Source organism: Pogona vitticeps, chromosome 1 (assembly GCF_051106095.1).
Source record: "Pogona vitticeps strain Pit_001003342236 chromosome 1, PviZW2.1, whole genome shotgun sequence".
NCBI classification, from domain to species: domain Eukaryota; kingdom Metazoa; phylum Chordata; class Lepidosauria; order Squamata; family Agamidae; genus Pogona; species Pogona vitticeps.
Genome location: NC_135783.1, coordinates 310,276,241 through 310,302,170, shown reverse-complemented (window position 1 = coordinate 310,302,170; position 25,930 = coordinate 310,276,241). Strand labels below are relative to the sequence as shown.

At 39.4% G+C, this 25,930-nt stretch overlaps 2 protein-coding genes across 9 annotated transcripts in view; one reads left to right on the top strand and one right to left on the bottom strand.

Annotated features, from left to right (window-relative positions):
• Window positions 1-25,930, top strand: part of LOC144588704 (uncharacterized) — a 654,446-nt gene that overhangs the window by 344,159 nt on the left and 284,357 nt on the right. The gene's annotated exons all lie outside the window — the stretch shown is intronic.
• The window catches only part of LOC144588716 (uncharacterized), a 64,222-nt gene that overhangs the window by 33,057 nt on the left and 5,235 nt on the right, over window positions 1-25,930 (bottom strand). For 4 of the 8 annotated variants that reach the window (XR_013544396.1, XM_078392031.1, XM_078392019.1 and 1 more), the window contains exons 2-3: window positions 22,577-22,738; window positions 20,801-20,837 (exon numbers count right to left, since the gene is read on the bottom strand). Coding sequence is in view for 3 of the 8 variants with exons in the window: in XM_078392031.1 (XP_078248157.1) it covers window positions 20,801-20,837; window positions 22,577-22,662 (123 nt within the window). In the remaining 5 variants the exon portion in view is untranslated. Of the gene's footprint in view, window positions 1-462; window positions 14,571-20,800; window positions 20,838-22,576; window positions 22,739-25,930 lie in introns of those variants that run through there. The other 4 variants (XR_013544406.1, XR_013544403.1, XR_013544404.1 and 1 more) reach the window with 2 other exon arrangements.

Genomic DNA, 25,930 nt, shown 5'->3' with positions numbered 1-25,930 from the left:
AAGGTGAATTCTGTGGTGTTGGTAGAAACTGTGAAATGAGGATTTCTGGAATTAAGCAAAGAAGAATCCATTCATTTCCCTGTCAAATTATTCCTACCTCTGATTCTTTAAGAACTTAAAAACAGTAAGTAGAAGGTGTTTTCTTATTTTGAATTACCCACAAATTAAAGTAGAAAAAGGCAAAGAGGCAAACATTAGTGAAATGCAAATGTTCTTCTCTTTCCAAAGCATCTCCGTGAAATGAAAGCTCTGTACTGAAATTTTGTAAATCACTCATTTGAATGAGAATACTTTACATTGCCAATACATTTATTGTGCATAAGCACATTTGAAACCATTTTTAAGAGGATGAGCAATTTAAAGCTTTTTGCATTAATTTTAGGCTGATTTACAGTACTTGCTACTGACGCATTAAGAGATTTAATGAACTTTACTAGGATAAAAATACTCAATTCAAATTAGTTCAAAGAACTTCAGCTAGTTTAATGGAATGTTTCAGTGGTGAACAGGAGAATAAATAGTGTATTACTGTTTTATACTTAAAAGAAATTCTTATAACAAATACATCTACTGTACCAAAGTAATAACATCCATTTTTATGAATCATTAGCCCTTCATTCTAAGAATAAATCAAAGAAATAACTTTAAATCATGTGTATTTTAATACTGCATTGGGGTGAAGTGTGAGCCAAGGATTGAACCCAACATTGTCCTAACATTATTTATGCACAAACAGGGAAAATATTTTAATGCACAATTCTCAGCGCAGGCAATGTGTTCATCACAAAATGCCATAAAGTTCAGTAGTGCTTATATTGATTGGGTTTCCTTGTGCACTTCTAAGTAGTCTCTGAAACCATGATGCAACTAAGAGATGGAAATGATATGTAGCTTGATTTTTCTTTGGAATTTCTACCACACATTGAAAATATAAGGTGCTTTTCACGTTGTTATAAAAATTCAAATGAAAAGCATCCAGCACCTTCAGCATTGCAAACAGCCGCAAGAAAGACTAATAAAGGTAGTTGTTAGCTCTATATTTTTTTAAAAAAAAATCAGTCAGAAACAAACACACAAACAAAAAAATGTTGGTGGGATACAATGATAGTAAGTGCATGTCCAGATGGGAGACATTGGAACAGTCTGGTTTGCGCTTAAAAGGTTCTTGAAATTGGTGTGATCTGTTTTAACTCTCACTTTAGCGATCTGTCTGTTCACACTGACTGATATTTTTTTCTCCTGCGAGAAAGGTCCAGACAGGACTTTGGATCACTGGTTTCCTCACCTATAAGATTTGCCTGGTATACTTGTAACTAAGGAGGCAGCAGTAACAACAGTGGAGGACAGTGGCAGTGTGGTATGCTTGGGGTGGTGATACAAGTGGGAGGGGAAAACATGGGAGTGAAAATTGGATATAAGGCTTCTTTTCCCCTCAGCTGGGGCTCTGCTGCCTTGTGCAGATGAAGCCTATGGAGTCAGTTGGTCAATCCCTCTTTTCCATTGTGAAGTGGCAGTGAGAAAGTGGCACTGGCCTGAGCAGGCAGCCCAAATAAGGCCAGTCTCCAGTCCAGCTGTTTATTTCAAAAGTTGCTTTCACTTACTTTCCACACATCTCTTCACCCTCCCCCAAGCAAGCACTAAGCCAAAAATAGTGGTGGTGGTGGGGAGATGGTGTCATGTGTCGAATATGGGGCAGGGCTGACAAAGTCCCCTTCCCTTCAGCCATCATTCAGAGCCCCAGTGACTTTCCTTTTAGTTTTTTTGTTTTTTTGTTAAATAAAGTGACATAAGCAACACACGGATCCACACTTACCCAAATTTTGATACAGAAAATGTATCAATGTGTATATTAAAATGTGTATTTTGGTTTAAAATACAGAAAACTGCCATTTTAAGATAAAATATATCCTCTCTATATAGTTTAAGATAAAGCGTGTATAAATGTGAATTTCATAATTAAAAACCTATACTGAAAATTATGCCAATTTTAAAATTATAGGAACAGGATAGCAGAGACGTATGAATAAACACAGGCAGAACTGACACAAACTGGTGTCTCAAATTTATTTCTCAAAGTTAAGTTCTCTTAAACTTATTTCTCAAATTGAGGTGAGAGATATGTCAGAGCAAACACTCAGCTTCTTGATCTTACTGTGCAGTTCTACTCATCCTACATTCTCAAAACATTCATTTTCATATGTGAATTAGTCACACGTTGGTTGTTATCTCAAATAAGCAAATTTGCTTTACGTTTCCACATTTTTCTGGGCCCTTGCTAAGACTTTTCTTTATTCTTTTATGAATGTGTGTGAAACTCCAGGGAAGCAATGGAACAACCAGAGTAGCTGAAATAAAAGGTTACAGAATAACTCATAATTGACAAAAACTATCTTGGAAAAAAACTATGGCAGTCTGCCTATCAGTGGGAAAGTTAATTCAACTTCAGATAAAGGAAATTTAAAGGTGAAAAGGACAGTTAAACCTAAGATGAAAATAAGACACAGAAACCCAGCAACTCCTCAGGGATGTATAGAAGAAACACATATTTGAGAAAAAGGATTTTTTTAAAAGCTACTATACTTGAGCCGAGACAAATTTTTCCTATTTATCAACTAAGAAACAACCATTTAAATGCAGCAATGATGAATTAGGCCAATACTAAACTTGCAGAAGTTTCAGGACGTTCTTTCTCTCTCCCTTGTAGCCAACTATGACACTGAAAACTTGTTTCCCCAGCCCTCTGAGGAATGCTTTCAGGCTGCAAAGGAATAAAATAAAACAAGGGAACACTGTAAACCCTCAGAGATGTGCAGTTGGAATGCAACAAGACTCCCTACAATACAAAAACTTGTCAAAGACCACAAATGGATGCTAGCCTGCAATTTAGGGTTTTAAGATTATTGTCACCCCCTTAAAAAAGAAAACAAAACAATAAAACCACAATGTGTATAGAGAATTCTGATGAACTCCTACATATAAATTTAAGACACTAGCTCTGTTGCTCTTAGCAACTGCAGAAACATCTCATAGCTACCATGCATATAAATAATGTACATTGTTCTCTGAGTGCCTGTTCATAAATACCGAAAAGAACAACATCCAGGTATAAGAAGGTAGCATCATGAGGATGGGGTTGATGATGTCTCCTCCTCTCTCCACCCCATGAAAAAAAGAGAAACCTTGTGGAAATTAATTTTTGGTATGGGACAGTGAAATTCTTCAAGGAGGATTAACAGTGCTAGATAACCATTCGGTGTGTTAAGTGCAAAGCCAGGTGGGATGGATTATTTGAAGACAAGCATGCTGGCTGAATACTCTAACATGCTCACTACATTGGATTTTTTAAGGTCCAGTTATTATTATTTGTTTACATAATACTTATTAGCACATAAAACACTTGTCTTATCTATAAGATAAGCCAGGCTGAGAAATGGTCATTGTTTAAGATTCATGCCTTTGTATGACTAGGTCTAGAAATCTGAAAGTAACACTTTCTCTGTAAAAAAAGAACAATTGTACCAAAAAAGCAGTCCACAGTTGTTCCAAAATTGCACTATCCAGAATGTGTGTGCTCATATGCACACATGTGTATCTATATCTATTTTTCTATATGTAATTGGTTCAAACTTTGATGTGAAACTGCTGTAATGTAGTTCAGGAGTCTTAAGCTTTAAAAATTGTCTCTCTTAAATGTCACAAAATTCTGGTGGCACAATTTGTTCCTCAATTTCAGTGGTTGGTGAAGCAGTCCATTGCAAGCACTGGGGAGAACAAAACTGGCTCTAGCATCTACTAATGTTGCCCATTCTTTGCCTAGAGAATTCCATTGTAAAGTAGGCTGGGATCTACTGATTGATGTTTGAGGTATCTGGAGCAGATCACCAAGGATTTCCTACTAACATGATCAACAAGTAAAAGTCTGTTTATTTTGTTTCTAAATTAGGCTGCTGCAATTAAGATAAACTGGATGTGGTGGACAGCCCACACATCACTCCTGTCAGTCATTTTAGAGTTCTAGTACAGGAGCCTATGACAGGACAGGAGAGGCGGAGGGAGTGCCAGAAAGGCAGTTAGAGTGTGACAGAGAGTCAGTTAGGGACAAGATGGTGAAGCGTTTAGACAGTTAGAGAGAAGACTGTGAAGTGGTTAGACAAGATATTGGACAGTTGGTTAGTTAAAGAATATTAAAGAGTTAAAAGGAATTAGAAGTACATTGACAGTCAGAAAATATTGAGATCTTGATTAAAGTAAATGAGTACAAGCAAGCTTATAAGTAATCAAATCCACGTTTAATGAATGAATGATAATAGAACATCCATGATTTTCCTTCTGTGATTCACTTATTTATCCTTAAATAAACCTTGTTTTATTTGGCAGCAAGAGTGTGAGACTCATAATTGATATAGTGAGGATAATATCCTCTGGTGGCAGCGAAAAAGGAGTAAAGAATAAGTCGTGTGCAAAGGTGAGCTTGTGTGAGAGGCAAAACATACAGGGGTCACTGGGGGTACGTGACACTGGATAAGTAGATTGAAGAAATATAACTGGATTTTTGTGTGAAAAAAAAAATCTGAAGTTTCCATACTGAAAAGAAATCCTTGCATTGGAAATGTGCCAACAGGCTCTGTTCCTTAATTTTAACAATATATCTCTGCCCATACATCTATTTTTGGTACTTGTCTTTAACTGGAGTTCTAGTAAAAATGAGGCCCATTGTAGAAGCCAGAAGTCTGGCCTGCTCTGGGTTACAGGACTGTGCACTTTTGAGGCTACTGTTGTTTTTCTTTCTATATGCCATTGAGTAACTTCAGCAAGGTTCATTTTTCATATACGTTTTGCACAAAAATGCAACATGGTGTCTCTGAATCTATCATGCTGAGAATCTTTTGTTTACAGATGTCACAGATTCCTGGGAGACTAAATGCAGACTCTAAATATATAAAATGCTCCTGGAAAGCTGAGTCTTATCTTTGACTAATGTGGAAGTTGTTCCTATGAGAGAAGCAGTAAAGCACTATGTCTTTGTCTGGAAGGTATAGCTTGTGAAACAATGCCCACTTCTTCTGTTCTGGAGATTTGTTGTTATACATCTCACAGTTTGTACAGCAAAGCAGAGCAGTCTGTGTCTCCCATCAGTTCTACCCAGCCTTGTCAATGGTGAGGGATAATGGGAACTGCAGTCTAATAACATATGAGAGGCAAGAGACACTTGCACACATGGATTCTGAAGACTTGCATTCTGAAGATTTCTCAGCTTATATTGGTCGATAATTTTTTATACGTTGTCTGCTTTGGAGATAAAATGTGCTATCTGTTATGTATTTTTATGTGCTGAATTCAAATATGACAAAACAATTGATTGACTACTGTTTCCAAAAAAATAGCTTGGAAATTTTTACATTTTATGTCTCTGTATATACACACTCCCCTTCATGGATTGCTGCCTTGTCATGGTGAAGGGGCTTGAGTAGCTCAGAGAAGCTATGGACTATGCTGTGCAGGGACACCCAAGACAGACAGGTCATACTGGAGAGTTCTGATTAAACGTGACCCAAGTGGTGTAGGAATTGGCAATCCACTCCAGTATCTTTGCCAAGAATACCCCATGAACAGAAACAAAAGGCTAAAGGATATGACGCTGGAAGATGGGCCCCTCACTTTGGAAGGCATCCAACATGTTACTGAGGAAGAGCGGAGGACAAGTACAAGTAGCTACAGAGCTAATGAAGTGGTTGGGCCAAAGCCGAAAAGACGCTCAGCTGTGGACGTGCCTGGAAGGGAAAGGAAAGTCTGATGCTGCAAAAAAAAACACACACAAAAAAACCAATGCATAGGAACCTGGAATGTAAGATCTACGAACTTTGGTAAGCTGGATGTGGTCAAACAGGAGTTGGCAAGAATAAACATTGACATCTTGGGCGTCAGTGAACTAAAATGGATAGGAATGGGCGAATTCAATTGAGATGATTATCATATCTACTATTGTGGGCAAGAATCCCATAGAAGGAACGGAGTAGAGTGGGAAAAGCTGTAATGGGATATAATCTCAATAATGATAGAATGATTTCAATACGAAAGGCAGACCTTTCACCATCACATTCATCCAAGTTTATGCACCAACCATCAATGCTGAGGAGACTGAAATTCACAAATTTATTTATTTATTTATTTATTTATTTATTTATTTATTTATTTATTCATTCATTCATTCATTCATTCATTCATTTATTTACTTATTGCATTTATACCCCGCCCATCTAGTCAACTGACTACTCTGGGCGGCTAAAGCCAATGAAGACTTACAACACCTTCTAGAACTGACACCAAAGAAAAATGTTCTTCTCATTATAGGGGACTGGAATGATAAAGTAGGGAGTCAAGAGATAAAAGGAATAACAGGTAAGTTTGGCCTTGGAGTTCAAAACGAAGCAGGGCAAAGGCTAATAGAGTTTTGTCAAGAGAAAAAGACCTGGAGTTGACTGTGGCTCTGATCATCAACTTCTCATAGCAACATTCAAGCTTAAACTGAAGAGAGTAGGAAAAACCACTGGGCTAGTCAGATATAATCTAAACCAAATCCCTTATGAATACACAGTGAAAGTGAAGAACAGATTTAAGGAATTCGATTTGGTGGACAGAGTGCCTGAAGAGCTTTGGAAAGAGGCTTGTAACATTGTACAGGAGGCAACAACAAAAACCATCCCAAAGAAAAGGAAATGCAAGAAAGCAAAATGGCTGTCCAACGAGGCCTTACAATTATCAAAGAAGACAAGGGAAACAATATGAAAGGGGATAGGGAAAGTTACAGAAAACTGAATGCAGACTTCCAAAGAATAGCAAGGAGATACAAAGGGGCCTTCTTAAATGAATGCAAAGAAATGTAGAGGAAAATAATAGAAAAGGAAAAACCAGAGATCTGTGCAGGAAAATTGGAGATATTAAAGGAACACTTTGTGCAAAGATGGACATGATAAGGGACAACAATGGCAGGGACCTCACAGAAGCAGAAGACATCAAGAAGAGGTAGAAAGAATACACAGAGGTATTATACTAGAAATATTTGGATATCCCAGACAACCCAGATAGTGTGGTTGCTGACCTTGAGCCAGACATCCTGGAGAGTAAAGTCAAGTGTGTCTTAGAAAGCTTAGGTAACAACTAGGCTAGTGGAGGTGATGACACTCCAGTTGAACTATTCAAAATCTTTAAAGATGATGCCGTTAAGGTGCTACATTCTATACGCCAGCAAGTTTGGAAAACTCAACAGTGGGCAGAGGATTGGAAAAGATCAGTCTACATCCCAATCCCAAAGAAGAGCAGTGCCAAAGAATGCTCCAACTACCGTAAAATTGCAGCATTTCCCACTCTAGCAAGGTTATGCTTCTGTTCCAGAAGGCTTTTAACTGAAATAATATTAGCTGTGGGTCCAATGGCATATTTATATATATATTAATTGTATTTTAATTGTTGCATATCTTTGTTGTATTTTGGATGCTGTAAGCCGCCCAGAGACCTTTGGGTAGTGTGGGTGGCATATAAATTAAATAAATAAATAAATAAATAAATAAATAAATAAATAAATAAATAAATAAATAAATAAATAAAATCCTACAAGGTAGGCTTCAGCAGTATGTGGACCGAGAACTTCCAGAAGTACAAGCTGGATTCCGAAGAGGCAAAGGAACTAGAGACCTAACATGGTAACATGCTAACATGCACTGGATTATAGAGAAAGCCAGAGAGTTTCAGGAAAACATCTACTTCTGCTTCATTGACTATGCAAAAGGCTTTGACTGTGTGGACCACAGCAAACTATGGCAAGTCCTTAAAGAAATAGGTGTGCCTGACCACCTTATCTATCTCCTGAAAAAACTATATGTGGGACAGGAGGCAACTGTTAGAATTGGATGTGGAACAACAGATTGGTTCAACATTGGGAAAGGAGTACAACAGGGCTGTATATTGTCCCCCTGCTTATTTAATTTATATGCAGAATACATCATGTGAAAGGCTGGACTGGTGGAATCCCAATCCAGAATTAAGATTGCGGGAAGAAAAATCAACAACCTCCGATAAGGAGATGATACCACTCTGATGGGAGAAAGTGAGGAGGAATTAAAGAACCTCATAATGAGGGTGAAAGAGAAGAGTACAAAAAATGGTCTGAAGCTCAACATAAAAAAAAAACTAAGATCATGGCCACTGGTCCCATCACCTCCTGGCAAATAGAAGGGGAAGATATGGAGGCAGTGAGATTTTACTTTCTTGGGCTCTATGATCACTGCAGATAGTGACAGCAGCCACAAAATTAAAAGACACCTGCTCCTTGGGAGGAAAGTGATGACAAACCTAGACAGCATCTTAAAAAGCAGAGACATCACCTTGCCGACAAAGGTCTGCATAGTCAAAGCTATGGTTTTTCCAGTAGCAATGTATGGAAATTTGAGCTGGACCATAAAGAAAGCTGACCGCCGAAGAATTGATGCTTTTGAATTGTGCTGCTGGAGGAGGCTCTAGAGAGTCCCCTGGACTGCAAGGAGAACAAACCTATCCATTCTAAAGGAAATCAGTTCTGAATGCTCACTGGAGGGGCAGATCCTGAAGCTGAGGCTCCAATTCTTTGGCCATCTCATGAGAAGACTCCCTGGAAAAGACCCTGATGTTGGGAAAGTGTGAGGGCAAGAGGAAAAGGGGATGAGAGAGGAGTAGATGGTTGGACAGTGTCATCGAAGCTACTAACATGAATTCGCGAAGGCTTTCACGGCCGGGTTCTAATGGTTGTTGTGGGTTTTTCGGGCTTCTTGGCTGTGTTCTGAAGGTGGTTTTTCCTAATGTTTCGCCAGTCTCTGTGGCTGGCATCTTCAGAGGATAGCAAACTGTGCTCTGTTGTAGTTTGGCTAGGCCATGGAGTATTTATGGCTTTGAGTTGGGATGATTAGTGTGTATTGTTGTGGGCATATTGTTTTCTGTGGATAAGTGATTAGTGTGTTTTGTTGTGGGTGTATTGTTGTGATAAGGAGATTATCTGTCACTGTGGTTGATGGTAGTGATCCCCTTGACCTTGTGGTTGGGTAGAGTTCGTGACCTTTTGCATGCTGTATTTTTGAGAGCTGGGAGCCAAGTTTTGTTGAGTTTCAAACTTTCCTCTTTTTTGTTGAAGTTTTTCTGGTGCTTGTGGATTTCAAGCTCTCAAAAATACAGCATGGTTTGTTCCTTTTTTCACACCACACATAGAATGATTAAAGTGGTAGGGAAAGACCCCCCCCCCCCCATTCTGCGTTGGCTGTCTCTAGCAAGCATGTCATTGCTAGGAGCACTCTGGCAACCACTGATGATGATTAAATCCTTTGCGAGCTAGCAAAAATGTAATGCAACTTGCTGGGCACGTTGGACACCTTACTACTCCCTATACCACACCATGGCTGGAGTGCAATGTGTTCCAGCAAAAATAGTGCACATCTTTATCAAATTTAGTGCATCCTGCTAGTTCGGTACACAGCCTGTGTGGATTCAATAATATTATAAATTCAAATAATGTATGCTTTCCTTCCTTACGAATCAAGGGGGTAATGTCGGTGTATATAAATTTTTTGGGGGGGTAAAAGGTAAAAACGTTCCCTGACCCCTGTACTAAAGAGATAAAACCAGTCATCTCCACCCATCATGTATTAAGAGGAATCACTTCAGCTTTTTTTTCCTCTCTAGAAATTAATACAGTACTAACACAAATGATAAAATTCTGGATAGGGATGTGGTTGACCAAGATCGATACTGTGGGATATGTGGAACTTCCCAGCTTTCAAAAAGGAGTTATTGCTCAGTTTGACAGTGAGGCTAAGAATGAAAAAAAAAAAGGTTACATTACTAGATGTGTATACACTATGATAAAGAAAGCAAAAATGTTTGGATCTATTTCTGTGATAATCCACTTAAGTAGATGTAGATTGACTGAGAGTATCCCTATAGTCTATTACTATACACACTTCACTGAGTTCTTCTTAGATGGAGTCTTGATATATTAACTTACCCTTAGCAGTTTTGATAAAAAATAATGCCCCTATATTTTAAAATGGTAGCATACTGGAAACCCAATAAAACAATCACAGTGATAAAGATTATTTTGCATAAATTATACCCATAATTTGCAGAAATCTGTTCTCATGAATGAATATATTCTGGGCAAAGCTGTAAATCGCAATTAATAAATATCTGTGCCTGACTTCAACTATGTTAGGTGACAGTAATTTTTAAATCATATTGTTAGCAACATACAGATTGACTTGCATTTTACATGACTTTTTCATTAACAGTTTGGCATGCTAGGCAGTTTAAATCAGTCTGGCCTTTAAATTTGAGATAACAGGTAATATTGGGCTCAGAATGGCCCTTTAAAAATGTTGTTTCCACTTACAACAATTGTTCTCACAACATAAATTGTGTATATCAATGTCCTGTACTGCTTGGCATCCTTTATGTCAAGAGGTCTTTTACATTTAGAAATTTTAAGTTTAGATTGCATTATTCTATTGAATTTTCAATTTCTGCTGCACAACATAAAAATGGATACAAAACTTTACATAGCAAAGAGAAGACTGAATGTTGATGACACCGATGTCAGCAGTCAAGATACCCCCTTGTGCTGACTCCATTCACAAAAAAACACTGAGCAGTGGAAAATCCTAGAACCATTCATAGGTTCAGGTATTGAGGAGCCTAAACTGAGAATGTGGGACAGGAAGCAACAGTTAGAACTGGATACGGAATAACTGATTGGTTCAAAATTGGGAAAGGAGTACGACAAGGCTGTACATTGTCCCAGACTTATTTAATTTATGCAGAATACATCATGCGAAAGGCTGGACTGGATGAAGCCCAAACCAGAATAAAGATTGCAGGAGGGAATATCAACAGCTTCAGATATACAGATGATACCACTCTGATTGCAGAAAGTGAGAAGGATTTAAAGAACTTTGTAATGAGGGTGAAAGAGGAGAGTACAAAAAATGGTCTGAAGCTCAACATCAAAAAAATTAAGATCATGGCCACTGGTCCCATCACCTCCTGGCAAATAGAAGGGGAAGACATGGAGGCAGTGACAGATTTTATTTTCCTGGGCTCCATGATCACTGCAGATGGAGACAGCAGCCCCGAAATTAAAATACGCCTTCTTCTTGGAAGGAAAGCGATGACAAATCTTGACAGCATCTTGAAAAGCAGAGACATCACCTTGCCGACAAAGGTCCGCATAGTCAAAGCTTTGTTTTTTCCAGTACCGATGTATGGAAGTGAGAGCTAGACCATAAAGAAGGATGACAGCTGAAGAACTGATGCTTTTGAATTGTGGTGCTGGAGGAGACTCTTGAGAGTCCCCTGGCCTGCAAGGAGAATAAACCTATCCATTTTGAAGGAAATCAACTCTGAGTGCTCACTGGAGGGGCAGATTCAGAAGCTGAGGCTCCAATACTTTGGCCATCTCATGAGAAGAGAAGTCTCCCTGGAAAAGACCCTGATGTTGGGAAAGTGTGAGGACAAGAGGAGAAGGGGACGACAGAGGAATAGGTGGTTGGACAGTGTCATCGAAGCTACCAACATGAATTTGACCCAACTCTGGTAAGCAGTGGAAAATAGGAGGGCCTGGAGTGCTCTGGTCCATGGGGTCACGAAGAGTCGGACATGACTTAATGACTAAACAAGAAAAATAAATTGTAACAAATAACTGCTTTTCAAGTATGTATTTAATATGTATTTAGACTCACCTGTTGCAAATAAATGGTGTGGGCACTATAGTAATCACACCTGCAACCAGTTAAGATGGAGAAAAATTGATTGAAAGTTTGTGTTATGTGTGACACTCAGCATGGAGAAAAGAATGAGGTGTAGAGAGTTGTTTGTGGATTTGAGAGAAAAAACTGTGGAAAAACATTGACAATCTCAAGGCTAGAAGTCCATCTCCAGAAATTTTAATGTTCCTGTGTCCACTGTGCGCAATATCATTAAGAGGTTTACAACCCATGGAAATCTCCAGGGAGCTAACCTCCCTGGATGTGGACAGAAGAGCAAAATTACTGAAAAATTACAACAAAGGGTTGTTCGAATGGTGGATACAGAACCCAGATTAACTTCCCAACAAATCAAAGCTGATCTGCAGACACAGGGTACAGCAGTGTCAGCTCGCACTATCTTTTGCCATCTGAATGAAAAGGGACACTATGGTAGGAGTCCCAGGAGGACACCACTGTTGACACAAAGGCATAAAAAAGTAAGACTGAAATATGCCAAAACTTATGTGACAAAACCACAATCCTTCTGGGAGAACGTACTGTGGACAGATGAGACAAAAGCAGGACATTATGGCACTGTTTACAGAAGAAGAAATGAAGCATTCAAAGAAAAGAACACAGTCCCTACAGTCAAACCTGGTGGAGGTTCAAAGATGTTTTGGGGTTGCTTTGCTGCTTCTGGCACTGGATGCCTTGACTGTGTGAATAGTATCATGAAATCTGATTATTACCAAAGAATTTGGGGGCGCAATGTAGTGGCCAGTGTCAGAAAGCTGCGTCTCCACCAGAGGTCATCCAGCAGGACAATGACCTGAAACACACTTCAAAAACCACTCAGAAATGGTTACAAACAAAGTGCTGGAGAGTTCTGAAATGGCCAGCAATGAGTCCAGATCTGAATCCCATAAAAGACCTGTGGAGAAATCTCAAAACAGCAGTTGGGAGAAGGCATCCAAATCTGAAGGCCGTGGAGCAGTTTGCAAAAGAAGAGTGGTTCAAAATTCCATTAGAGAGATGTAAGAAACTCATTCATGGTTACAGGAAGCGATTGATTTCAGTTATTTTTTCCAAAGGGGGTGCTAACAAATATTAAGTTAAGGGTGCCAATAATTTTGGCCAGTGCATTTTTGGGTTTCTGTGTGGGATTGTATCAGATTTGACTTTTCTTCTGTTTTTTTTTCCTTACAACTCAAATCAAAGAAATGAACATGTGAGTACCAAAACATTTGCAACTGCAACAATTTTCTGAGAGAAGGGTTGCATTTTCTGACAGAATTGCAAGGGGGCCAATATTTTTGGCCATTACTGTATCTCAGCCCAATTTAGCTTGCTGTCTTGTTATGTGTGTTGAACTCTCACCATTCCTTTGATTGTGATTACTACTGATTTACTGTTTTTTAAAAAAAACTTTATTCACTATTACAGTAGGGGGATGTCCCATGAACATTACCTCTGAAGAGAGAGAGGATGCTCCATTTTACAAGGGAAAAATTAAATACAATTCAGAGCCAAAAATGAGTTAAAATAGAGTTAGAACCAGTGAGCCTGCAAGCCTACAACCACTAACTGAAAGTAGGCACACTTGAAATCAGCATGACTTATTTTTCAGAAATCTTGTACAGGATTTTACTGATAAATGTCTCAAAGGGCAAACTACAAAACTGAGCTCTTATTCCCTTTAGATGTCAGCATCCTAACTCCAAAATGAAATATGTCAAATGAAAAATGTCTTCAAAACTTACGAGGACTTCTCTTTTTTCTTTTAATAAATATGTGGGATGTGTAACTTAATTCACCTTGAATATATGCAGTTTATATTTTGGAAGCCAGGAATCATAAAGCCACTCTGCAATGCCAATAAATTTTAAGCTTCTTTAAAAATTGTGCATAACAGTTAATGAGCTGTTCTAGGCTAGCAAAATTATATTTGTATCTGTATGCTTCCTTGGTGGTAAGCCCCACCAAACCTGTCAGGATTTTTGTCTTTGTAACCATGGTTGGATGATTAATTGTTTCCAAGAGTCTCTCAAGGATTGATAAATAGATTTGAATGCAGTGAGATAATACTACAGTTCTAAATCAGATAGCTACTTCATCTGGAATTGTAACATTAGTTGAATATATTATGCATATCTGTTTATCTGATTTGGGATTGTAATATTTTTTTAAAAAGTCTATATAGTTTCATCTTTATTTTTTTTCGGGAGAGGTAGGCAAAGTGACCACCTTTTAGCACTCCTCACCATATGCTACTTTCCAAAAACATCTTAAGGACACTTTGCTCACACTAAACTATATTAATTGAGGGCACTACTTGTTTTTATGCATAAATGTCACAAACTGATTAGATTCACACTGTTACCCATCTAACGTTATGTCATCCACATTACATAGGCCTGGCACAACTGTCAGGAAGCATACATCATCCCAAGCATTTACCAATGAAACATATCCCAGAAAGGAGACATGGATTTCTTAAACTGTCAAAGATAAAGAAGCACTACACAATTGTGTAGAATCTGACTTGTGAGTAAGCCCCACTATTTAAAGTGAGTTTACTTTGTTATCACTATAAACATGTAAAAGTATAATCAAACTATGAAGCTGAACACAATTTTCTATTTAAAACAAACTTTATGTATAAAATCAAAGGATGTTAAAGGATTTAAATGTATTGTTATGAGCACAAAGAATGATTAGATTTAATTGCCATTTTCAGTACTTACAAACACGCCTACCAAGTGGGACAAACATGTTGAACAAGATCTCATGGCTCTGGATTACAAGGATCTAGCAGCAGTCAATACAAAGAAATGTCAGCATGGCATGGAAGCAGGAGGCCCACTTAGGCTATCTTTGTCAAGAGTTACAATGAATCTATAAACAGGGTGATGCTAATACACAGCATGGTTTGCTTCCTGGTGTTCACCATCTCTATCCCTGTACTCATACTCTTCAGAAGGCTGATTCGTGAAGAAAGCTGATTCGTGAAGAACAGACCATTTTAGTTCAATTTTTATAATTGCAAACATTTCAATATTATACTTCAAGTTATATTTCAAACTGCAGCATGTCATTTAAGACCAGTGGACACATATCAGACCCTTTCTGAAATAATGGTAGCTACAATGTACTGTTACTATGATTAAGTACCGTATTTGCCGGCGTATAAGATGACTGGGCGTATAAGACGACCCCCCCAACATTTCCACTCAAAATATAGTTATATACTCGCCGTATAAGACTACCCCCTCTTCCGCATACCTTCCACACACCAAATAAAAGGTGCTATTCATTGTCACCATTGTACGGCCGCAGCACGACCGCAGTGCCTCCGGCCCGCCCCTGCATCTTCCTGTGACCGGCACTAGTACGCAAGTGCGCATGTGTGAGCTCTGCATAGACAAGGGGCGGGCCGGAGCACCACTGCTTCCCGCCGAGCAGAATGAGCCGGTCACGTCAAAAAGGCTGGCACCCCTGTCTCACTGCTGATGCTTGCCGCAGCCGTGCTGCATACCGCACAATACTGGACGGTATGTAGAATGAGGTGGGCAGGCATCGGGAGGCTACTATGGGCACCAGGCGAGCATCAGAAGGCCACTATGGGCAGCTACGTTTATCCCAACTGAAGTGCACCCGGCGTATAAGATGACCCCCCCCCCCCACTTAGAGGCATGTTCAGGGCAAAAAAGTAGTCTTATACGCCAGCAAATACAATATATCTTTCTAATTCTCAAGTTTCCGTTTAACTGTCTGGATAGCTCAGTGGTTTAGCTATCTGGCTGCAAAGCCAGAGGTTGGGAGTTTAATTCCTCACATGTATCCCGGGCAAACAGTGGGCCTATGTGGACTTTGGGCAAGCCGAAACAGTCCCCGGATGCCCTCAAAAGGGAATGGTAAATCACTTCTGAGTAGTCTCTACCTAAAAACCCCAGAAATGCGTTGCCATAATTTGTAATTGATTCTGATGGCACACAGTTATTATTATTTTGTTTATTAACTTATTAACTTCTATTACAACTTTCAACCTACAGACAAATTGCAAGCTAATTAAAATATTTTTAAAATTACAATTATTTTTTAAAAAGCAAAAAACAAAATACAGTTTCTTTGCCTAAATGTTAACTGCATTGTATCTCTCTTAGTTTTTTAAAGCCACCTTTCTCCCAGTGAAGCAACTCAAGAGCATTCAAATATTAGAGACAAATATGACATCAGTTCTGGGGCAGCCTTGCAGACAATATGTAACAAATGAATTAAACTAATGGTCAAGAAAGGAAAAAGCACAACTGGAGATACTACTGAGATCAAACCTTTATTTGTTGTTTATTTTTTTGGGAAGTGGTCTAATTCAAGCTGCTTGGTATCCTCATTTATTTCTTCAGTTGCACTGCTCCATCCTGTTTATCATTCCACATTACACAATGTTGATATCTTATTTTTATTAGAACATAGCAGGAAGGCAGGACAGGAGCATACATTATCCTCAGCTCCTTGAAGTAAAGGTGAGAATAATAAAATTGCCATTCCTCCAGCATTTTTCCGTGAAGACATATGCCCTCCTTTCTTTCAAGGCTTGAATGTGGACACAGGAAAGAATTTTTTCTGTCTCTCCTTCTTACTTTCCTCCTCCTCATCTTTTGGTCAAAAGTGAAAGTGCTAGATGACCCAGTTTTTGTTCCTAACAAGCTTTAAGTTGTAACATTCAATTTCAAAAAATTATTTTATTAAAGCTAAAATTACAGTAAATCAGCAAAAAAATCACAGACAAAATTTACAATTCTGTAAGAGAAATAGTGTTACTGGGGGGGGCACAAAGTTCATACATGGAGCATAGAACTAATTTTAAAAAGAGAGCTTCAACTGATAGACTCAAACAATTGCCTTTCGTGGTGGATTGTACGGCCAATGAGAGAAGCAATAGAGGTTTGCCTGATGCAGTGAGACACTAGAAGATGTTGTTAAGTGAACGTAGTGTATTTCTCATTGACAGCTGGCTCATGAGTATTGGGGGAAATAAGCAGCCATTGGGCCATACATTTTTTAGCATATGGAATCTGGCTGAAGCCAAAATGGATCACTCAGCTTATTTTCAGAATAAGCTGGAAATAACAGATGTTGATAGGTGATTGGTTGATTTAGTATTTCCAAGGAGAGACAAGAGGGCCTTCTTAAATGAACAATGCAAAGAAATAGAGGAAAATAACAGAAAAGGAAAAACCAGAGATCTGTTCAGGAAAATTGGAGATATTAGAGGAAAAATTTTGTGCAAAGATGGGCATGATAAAAGACAAAAATGGAAGGGACCTCACAGAAGCAGAAGACATCAAGAAGAGGTGGCAAGAATACACAGAGGAATTATATCAGAAAGTTTTGGATATCCCGGACAACCCAGACAATATAGTTGCTGACCTAGAGCCAGACATCCTGGAGAGTGAGGTTAAGTGGGCCTTAGAAAGCCTGGCTAACAACAAGGCCAGTGGAGGTGATGGCATTCCAGTCGAACTATTTAAAATCCTAAAGGATGATGCTGTTAAGGTGCTACATTCAATATGCCAACAAGTTTGGAAAACTCACCAGTGGCCAGAGGACTGGAAAAGATCAGTCTACATCCCAATACCAAAGAAGGGCAGTGCCAAAGAATGCTCCAACTACCGGACAATTGCACTCATCTCACACGCCAGCAAGGTTATGCTCAAAATCATACAAGGTAGGCTTCAGCAGTATGTGGACCGAGAACTCCCAGAAGTACAAGCGGGATTCCGAAGGGGCAGAGGAACTCGAGACCAAATTGCCAACATGCGCTGGATTATGGAGAAAGCCAGAGAGTTCCAGAAAAACATCTACTTCTGCTTCATTGACTATGCAAAAGCCTTTGACTATGTGGACCACAGCAAACTATGGCAAGTCCTAAAAGAAATGGGCGTGCCTGACCACCTTATCCATCTCCTGAGAAACCTATATGTGGGACAGGAAGCAACAGTTAGAACTGGATATGGAACAACGGATTGGTTCAAAATTAGGAAAGGAGTACGACAAGGCTGTATATTGTCACCCTTATTTAACTTATATGCAGAATACATCATGCGGAAGGCTGGACTGGAGGAATCCCAAGCTGGAATTAAGATTGCAGGAAGAAATATCAACAACCTCCGATATGCAGATGACACCACTCTGATGGCGGAAAGTGAGGAGGAACTAAAGAACCTTGTAATGAGGGTGAAAGACGAGAGTGCAAAAAACGGTCTGAAACTCAACATCAAAAAAACTAAGATCATGGCCACTGGTCCCATCACCTCCTGGGAAATAGAAGGGGAAGATATGGAGGCAGTGACAGATTTTACTTTCTTGGGCTCCATGATCACTGCAGATGGAGACAGCAGCCCCGAAATTAAAAGATGCCTGCTTCTTGGGAGGAAAGCGATGACAAACCTTGACAGCATCTTAAAAATCAGAGACATCACCTTGCCAACAAAAGTCCGAATAGTCAAAGCTATGGTTTTTTCTGTAGTGTTGTATGGAAGTGAGAGCTGGACCATAAAGAAAGCTGACCGCCGAAGCATTGATGCCTTTGAATTGTGGTGCTGGAGGAGACTCTTGAGAGTTCCCTGGACTGCAAAGAGAACAAACCTATCAATTATAAAGGAAATCAACCCCGAGTGCTCATTGGAAGGACAGATCCTGAAGCTGAGGCTCCAGTACTTTGGCCATCTCATGAGAACAGAAGACTCCTTGGAAAAGACTTTGATGTTGGGAAAGTGTGAAGGCAAGAGGAGAAGGGGACGACCGAGGATGAGATGGTTGGACAGTGTCATCGAAGCAACCAACATGAATTTGACACAACTCCGGGAGGCGGTGGAGGATAGGAGGGCCTGGCGTGCTCTGGTCCATGGGGTCACGAGGAGTCGGACACGACTAAACGACTGAACACACACACACATATAAGAGATAATAGCGCAGAAACTTTAACTTCCTGAAGTTAAAGTAGGGACTGACAACTCTGGTCCTCCAGATGTTGTTGGCCTAGAAGTGCCAGCAATCCTATCCAGCACGACCAATAAAAATTAAATTTGTGAATCACAGTTCTATAGTCTGAAGTGATTTCTCAAAATGTCAGAGTTGGCCGTTCCTATTAAGCCCAAGAGGGCAGTTACTTTGTGTGGCAGAGCACAGCATGGAATGGCAAATTTGCTACTCTCTTACTTCTGGGCCTCTGCTGCTCTGGAAAGCTGCCATGGCCATAGTTGGAGAACCTTCTATCCACAGGAGGCTCTAAGCAGATCTTTTGGAGCGAAGATGTGATGGGAACGGTAGCCTGAAAAACTGTCTGCACCACACACAGCCTAGGCAATTTATTCAGGTGCCCCTCCTATCATGTCTGGTCCCTTGGAGTGAAGATCTCTAGAAACAGAGGAATGGAGGCCACTCTGATGCTACTTATGCCTTCCTCTTTTCCTGTAGGAGGGCATGGCACTGCCATAGTAACCTCCCCCTCTACCTTCCTTTTTTCCTTTGCATGCAGTGGTTGGAGGGCAGAGGTGCTATCAGTGTTTTGTCTCCCAGCATGGTGTAAAATGAGGGTGACTAGAGGACACACACACAGAGAGGAAATGCAGCATCAGTTGTGTTATGGAGGTTTTCACAGCTCCAGCAGCAGACCTTTGGCTGGCCCTGTAAGACGTGCATAGTACGATACCATGTTTCCTTCTCATACCATGTTTCCTTGAGGGTACTTGCACAAGAATTTATCACTTAGGAGATGTTAAAAGACATCCTCCCCCGCCAGGTCTTTCTCTGCTGTACAATATAGCACTAGAATAGTTACAGAACAGAAAGTAAAAGATTCTCACTGTAATCTAGGAAACTTGCTGTAAACTCTCAGGAGCTTGTCCAGGTTTTCTCGCTTTTACTTTCAATGATCACACAAACATCTTGCTCTTAATCACAGATTTAATTGGTAGACTCACACAAGCCCCTTTATGCATTATAAAAGGAGGAAGAGCCAGAGATGAAAGAAATATTTTAGGATGGTAAAATCTCAATGAGGCTGAAGAGTTTGAAAACAATCTTCATAAATTGGGCAATTGGACAACTGAATAGTAGGGTTTTCTGCTTATTACTTGTCAAAAATTACAAACACTACAACTTAGAAACTCGCTAGCATTTGTTTCCAGGAATATTTATACATTACTTGTTCTGGGTCACCTACTTAGATTTAGAAAATCATTCAGATGATTCATCTGCATGGATTCTCACTAGAATACTTCACTCGACCTGAACTGTTGGCAGAAATAAACAGAGTTTAAAAGGAGAACAACAGACATGTTTACCCAACAAGATGTATCTCTACTGGCAAAAGTAAAAATAGAACCACGGCAAAGGCTGTTTATGTTTAAGTGAACACTGGAGAATTACTTGATAGATCTTCTCAACTTCTTTGTAAAAGGAGCTTTTATTTTATTAACACTGCAGTGATTTTTTTTCCTGCTGTGCTGGATATTCATATTCTGTGCAATCTAATGTTCTGTTTTTGAGGGAATATGGCTTTAAAACACAAAATTCATTACTTGTTTGAGTACTCCATTGGTGAATCAGCTGGATACCATTTTCTTTACCCTACTCCGAGTCATTATGTAAACTGGTCAAAGAAGTAGAAATTGTAAAGACTTTCAGCAAATAATGGTAAAGGTCCTGACAGTTCTAGAAAGTGGACAAGAATTCATGGATAAAGAAGTTACTGACCGAATCTTAACTTAGCTCCACAACGTTCCCTTTGTGTCTCATAGGGTTTATTCCCAATGCATATGATGCAAACGTCCCTGGGACTATGCCCAACTAAATATAGACAAACTATAGGCTACTATTTCATTCATTCAATATAGCTATAAACTGCTTTTCTGATCATCTATGTATGCAAAACAATGTACAATAAAATCACTGTAAAAAGTAGAAATGAAACTTTTCAAAAAAAAAAAAGACTAAACAGCAGTTTTTAAACAATATATTTAAAAGCTACAGACCTGACAAGAGAAGAGTTTGGGCTGCCTGCCAGAAGCTCTACAAATAATAATAAAAATGTTTATTTAATTGCAAAGGTATGGATGATGAATATTATAAGAATAAAGAAAGACTGTAGATGCACATCTGTAGCATTGATGACTGGCTGGTTGTCAACTCTATGAGGCAGAAAAAGGTTCAGAATCGGTATTACTATACTTTGAGAACCTCAGATGGTGGCAAGCAGGAGTGGCATTGTAAATGATCTGGAAAAGATCATTCACACTAGGTGACTTTCAGATCACTATTTATGTAAGCTGCCCCAAGTAGACTTTGTCTAGGGGGGCGGGGTAAAAGTCTAATAAAAGTAAAGTAAAGTAAGTAAAGTATTTTAAAATGGTGTACAAGAGATGTGCTTGAGAAGTATCATGAAACTTGACTTAATTTAATTATATGGCCAGACATACACTTTTATGCTATGACTGACCAGAGAACCACTTACCTTAAGAGGCATCTTCCCTCATATCAGTTTGCACAGTAGCCATTCTAAAACTCATATCTTAAAAACTGAAGTTTTTTTTTTTTACAAGCATAATAATATGATCAACAGTAGACTAAATGGGCGGGGTACAAATTCAATAAATAAATAAATAAATCTTGAAAGCTCAGTACCAATGTTAAGAATGTAGTTGTCGTTTTACCTGGTTCAATACACATACCATGCATATGTATACAGTATAAAGCTGTGGCCCAATATTATACATAATGGACATAAACTGGATCTGGGTGCCAGAAATAATGAATTTACATTAACTGAAAGTTTCCCATCTCCCCTTCCCCTTTAAGGTTCCAAGAGTTCCTAGGGCTCTGTTTTCAGATCACTGCTGCCGGGAATTTATTTAATTAAATTATTTTTTTAACTTATATGGTGCCCACTCTACCCAAAGGTCTCTGGGCGGAATGATATGGCTCCATTTTTTTTACTACCGTGTTTCCCTGAAAGTAAGACATGATCTTATATTAATTTTTCCTCCAAAAATGCATTTCAGGGGATGTTTTATTTTTTTCGTGTACAGTACAACAATATCCTGTACATTTATTCAAATATGGTCATATCATCTACTTCTGGTTGCTGTATTTATTTATTTATTTATTTATTTATTTATTTGATTTTTACCCCGCCCCTCTAGACCATGTCTACTCGGGGCGGCTTACAAAATAAAACAAAACAGTATAAAAATATATAAAATCATAAAATTACAAATTTCAATTTAAAACAATTAATTTAAAGAGAGGATTACCAAGATGGAATAGCAAAGAAAAAAGGAGAGAGAAAGACTTAATTGACTGGAGGGAAGTACAATGAGTCCCTGGTGGATGGCGGGCCTTCACTTGACTGGGGCTTGTTTTGGGGGTTGGGCTTATATTACGAGCATCCTGAAAAATCATACAAGGGCTTATTTTCAGGTTAGCTCTTATTTTGGGGGGAAACAGGGTATCCATGGCTCCTCTCACCCATTCCTTGAGGCTCCCAAAAGGCTTCTGCAGAGCAGGGTGTCAGAACCTGAAGGGGGGAATAGAACCTTACAATTCATTTAAATTAATTATTTGTGGCACTTGGACCTGGTTTACACCAGCATAACTGTTCCAGCAGGATTTTGCCCAATGTGTCTGAAGGAGTGAATTGCAAAATCCACAACAACAATAATAACCCAAAATCCACACAATCAATTTGTCATTCTCAAAGGTGTCATATTTTTGAAGACAGTCAGTATTAATAGAAAGAACTTGTTCCATACCTCGTTGCCCAAGAGCCAGTGTGGTGTAGTTGGTGACTTGCTGGACTTGGAATGCAGAAACTGAGTTCAAATCTCCACTCAGGCATGAAGCTCTTTGGCCACTTTGGGAAAGCCAGTATCTCTCACATTAAGCTATTTCACAGTTCCATTGCTTCTTTCACTCTTTAGAAAAAGATAAAATTAAAATGTGAATAAATAAATAGCAGGTCATTACTAGAGATGGGGGGGTATTTGTATTTGTATATGACTATCCCTGTGCAGCTGGACTTAACAAGGGTCCATTCACTCACGTGTCCGGTGGTGGCAGTCTCACTCATCCTTCCAATCACTCTTGGAGCTCCACCCTATTCCCGCTTGGCTGGCCACTTGGCAGCTGTGCAGGTAGACTCGTCCTCCCTCCCCCTGCCTAGAGTGGCTAGCCGAGAGCTGAGCTCCGGGAATGATTGGAAGGATGAGTGAGGCCACTGCCAAACACGTGCCTCATTAAGTCCAGCTGTGTGGGGATATTGTATACAAATACCCTCTTCTCTAGTCACTACACAAAACACAGCCTTCTCACTTGTAGCCCAATAAAGTTTGTGTAGATTGTTTTCATATTGCTGTTTGGCAGAAACTGGACATATTTTTTAAAAACAAAAATAGTAGTGGCAATGGGTTATTGTATTGATGTTTGTGCATTGTGCAGCTGCTAAGACCAGGTTATTTTTGCAGATTAACTAATTCATGGTTAATTGGGTTTTCATTTATTCTGTTTCATCTATTGAATCATTCTAACATTTCTATTGTTCGTGGTCTTGACTTCCTTATAAAGCAAAGATGAGACAAAAAACTTAAAGAAACATGAAACTTTAAAAAGTCAAAAAACTTATACACAGCTTCTCTGCTATAACTGCAACCCAATAGCATACACTCAATTAATATTATTCATCTATTCTTATGCATGAGGTGGGGTTTGAAGGATTTATTTCCTGACGGTTGGAGACAAGCCGGCAGTGGAATGACATGTCACCCATATGCCCTCATGGTCTAGTAGTTGGCTTGGCATTTTCATAATGGTTACATTTTAAACAGCTGTAAATCAGCCTCCAAGTGGGTAACAGGAAAGTGGGTGACAACAAGATTTTGAGCCTTAGCAGAAAAGCCTTGAGAACAGAAAATTGAGGGGAGACAGCACTTTTCAAATACTTGAAAGGCAGTCATACAGAGGAGGGGCAGGATCTGTTCTCTATGATCTCAGAGTGCAGGACACATGATGATGGGATGAAGCTAGGAGAAGCCAGATTTAGGCTGATTATCAGGAAAAACTTCTTAACTGTTGGAGCAGTATGAAAATGGAACCAGTTACCTCGGGAGGTGGTAAATGCTTAAAGGCATTCAAGAGAAAATTGGACAACCATCTGTTAGATCTGCTTTGATCTAGACTACTGCATTGAGCAGGGGATTGGGACTCAATGGCCTTATTAGATCCCTTCCAACTCAAACAGCCTATGATTCTATGAAAATTCCCTGGGGTATGTAAGAGAATTTAATTTACTGATAATCCTCATTATTTGAAAGGGTATAGATACTATTCATATGTACATATGTTTTGTTCTTCAGTCATTAGTCGTGTCTGACTCTTCGTGATCTCATGGACCAGAGCACGCCAGGCCCTCCTGTCTCCCACTGCCTCCCGGAGCTTGGTCAAATTCATGTTGGTAGCTTCGATGACACTGTCCAACCATCTCATCCTCTGTCGTCCCCTTCTCCTCTTGCCTTCACACTTTCCCAACATCAGGGTCTTTTCCAGGGAGTCTTCTCTTCTAATGAGATGGCCAAAGTATTGGAGCCTCAGCTTCAGGAATCTTCATATAGGCATATATAACTGCATGTATTTGAACTGTATTTTCAACTGAATGGAACACACCTCCTGTTCACATTTCCCTCCATCTCTCCTTCCTAGTTCTGTAGTACTTCCTGTGCCTAATTTTAAATTGTACATTCCTTGGGGACAGGAACCACTGATTTAGGTGTCACTCTGTCAATATAAGTATTTATTATTATATATTGCTTAAAATATACAATTTATAAAAATTAAAAACAAATGGTACGCTGTTAATGACATGATCTTCTGGAGGTCTTTCATTCATAGGGTCACTATACATTGGAAGTAGCCTGATGGCACGAAAACAACAACAGTTTGTCTGAAATGGTATAAAATAATTATTGATCAGACAAGAGAGATAGGGGAGAGAGGGAGAAGAATAAAAGATATGAATATGCAAAATCTCCTTTCTTCTGAATGTTTTTATATTCCACTTTGTCCCTTCTTCCTTCCCTCCTGTGTCTTGATCAGTATTAGAGGCTTTGAACAGAACCATTTGAACAGAAAGTCAAGAACATGGGGTGGAGTGTATGGGCAACACAATAGGTACATTTAAGTGTCACACAAATAACTATAAGAAGAAAAATGAATGACATATAATACTGAGTTAATGCATTAATAAACAACTGATCTAAAAGCATTGGACATATCTCCTATGACAAGAGAAGGAAAAACAGTGGAATATGTTACAAGGACTATTGCAAGGTGTTCCATGAGAGCCAATGTAAACGATTAGGTGACTGAAGCACAAAAAATTAAAATGGAACATATTATGATAAGAATATGGTAACAGAGTAGGACCACTGTATCTTCAGGATCAATTTCCAGTTTCACATGCCAATCTTATTTAGTACATTGAAGGTGTGAGGGTTCACCAGTCTTAACCTCCCCCGTTCCAAATAAATCATGAGGCATCTTTAAAGCAACAAATGTTTCTTCATTTATTAATGTAGGCATTGGTACAGAAATGTCCAAAAAACTGGGAACAAACTTCTCCTGAGGGAGCAACGGCTTCGAAAAGGGCAACCAATCTTCTCTTCCAAACAGATTGTTTAGCTTTGGGGCCCATGGACCAGCCTGAACCCTTTCGGGTTCTGTGGGCACCCCTTCATCAGGATCTGGGATTAATAGAGGGGTGGTCTCCTCATCCCCACTCCATCCCCAGAATGTAGATCCTTCACCGAACCGGGTGTCTCAGGGCCCAGGAAGCACCCCATCTTTCTCAGCTCCTCCATATGCCATGCCCTTTTTGCCTCACGTTCTCTCTCCAATGCTTCTTTCTCTTCCTTCAGCTCACGCCACCACTCGCGGGTCTTGGTCTCTCCCCAGTATGATGAGCGCTGGGGCAGTCCTTTCTTTCTCTGGTTTTTGGCACTCTAACCTGCTCCCACTTCCCAGTCCATGGGTCCTGCATCCATACCAGTTCCCATCCACCTGGGATGATATCCCGAGTACCCTCTATCTCCCCGGCTCCTGCCTCCGCTATATAT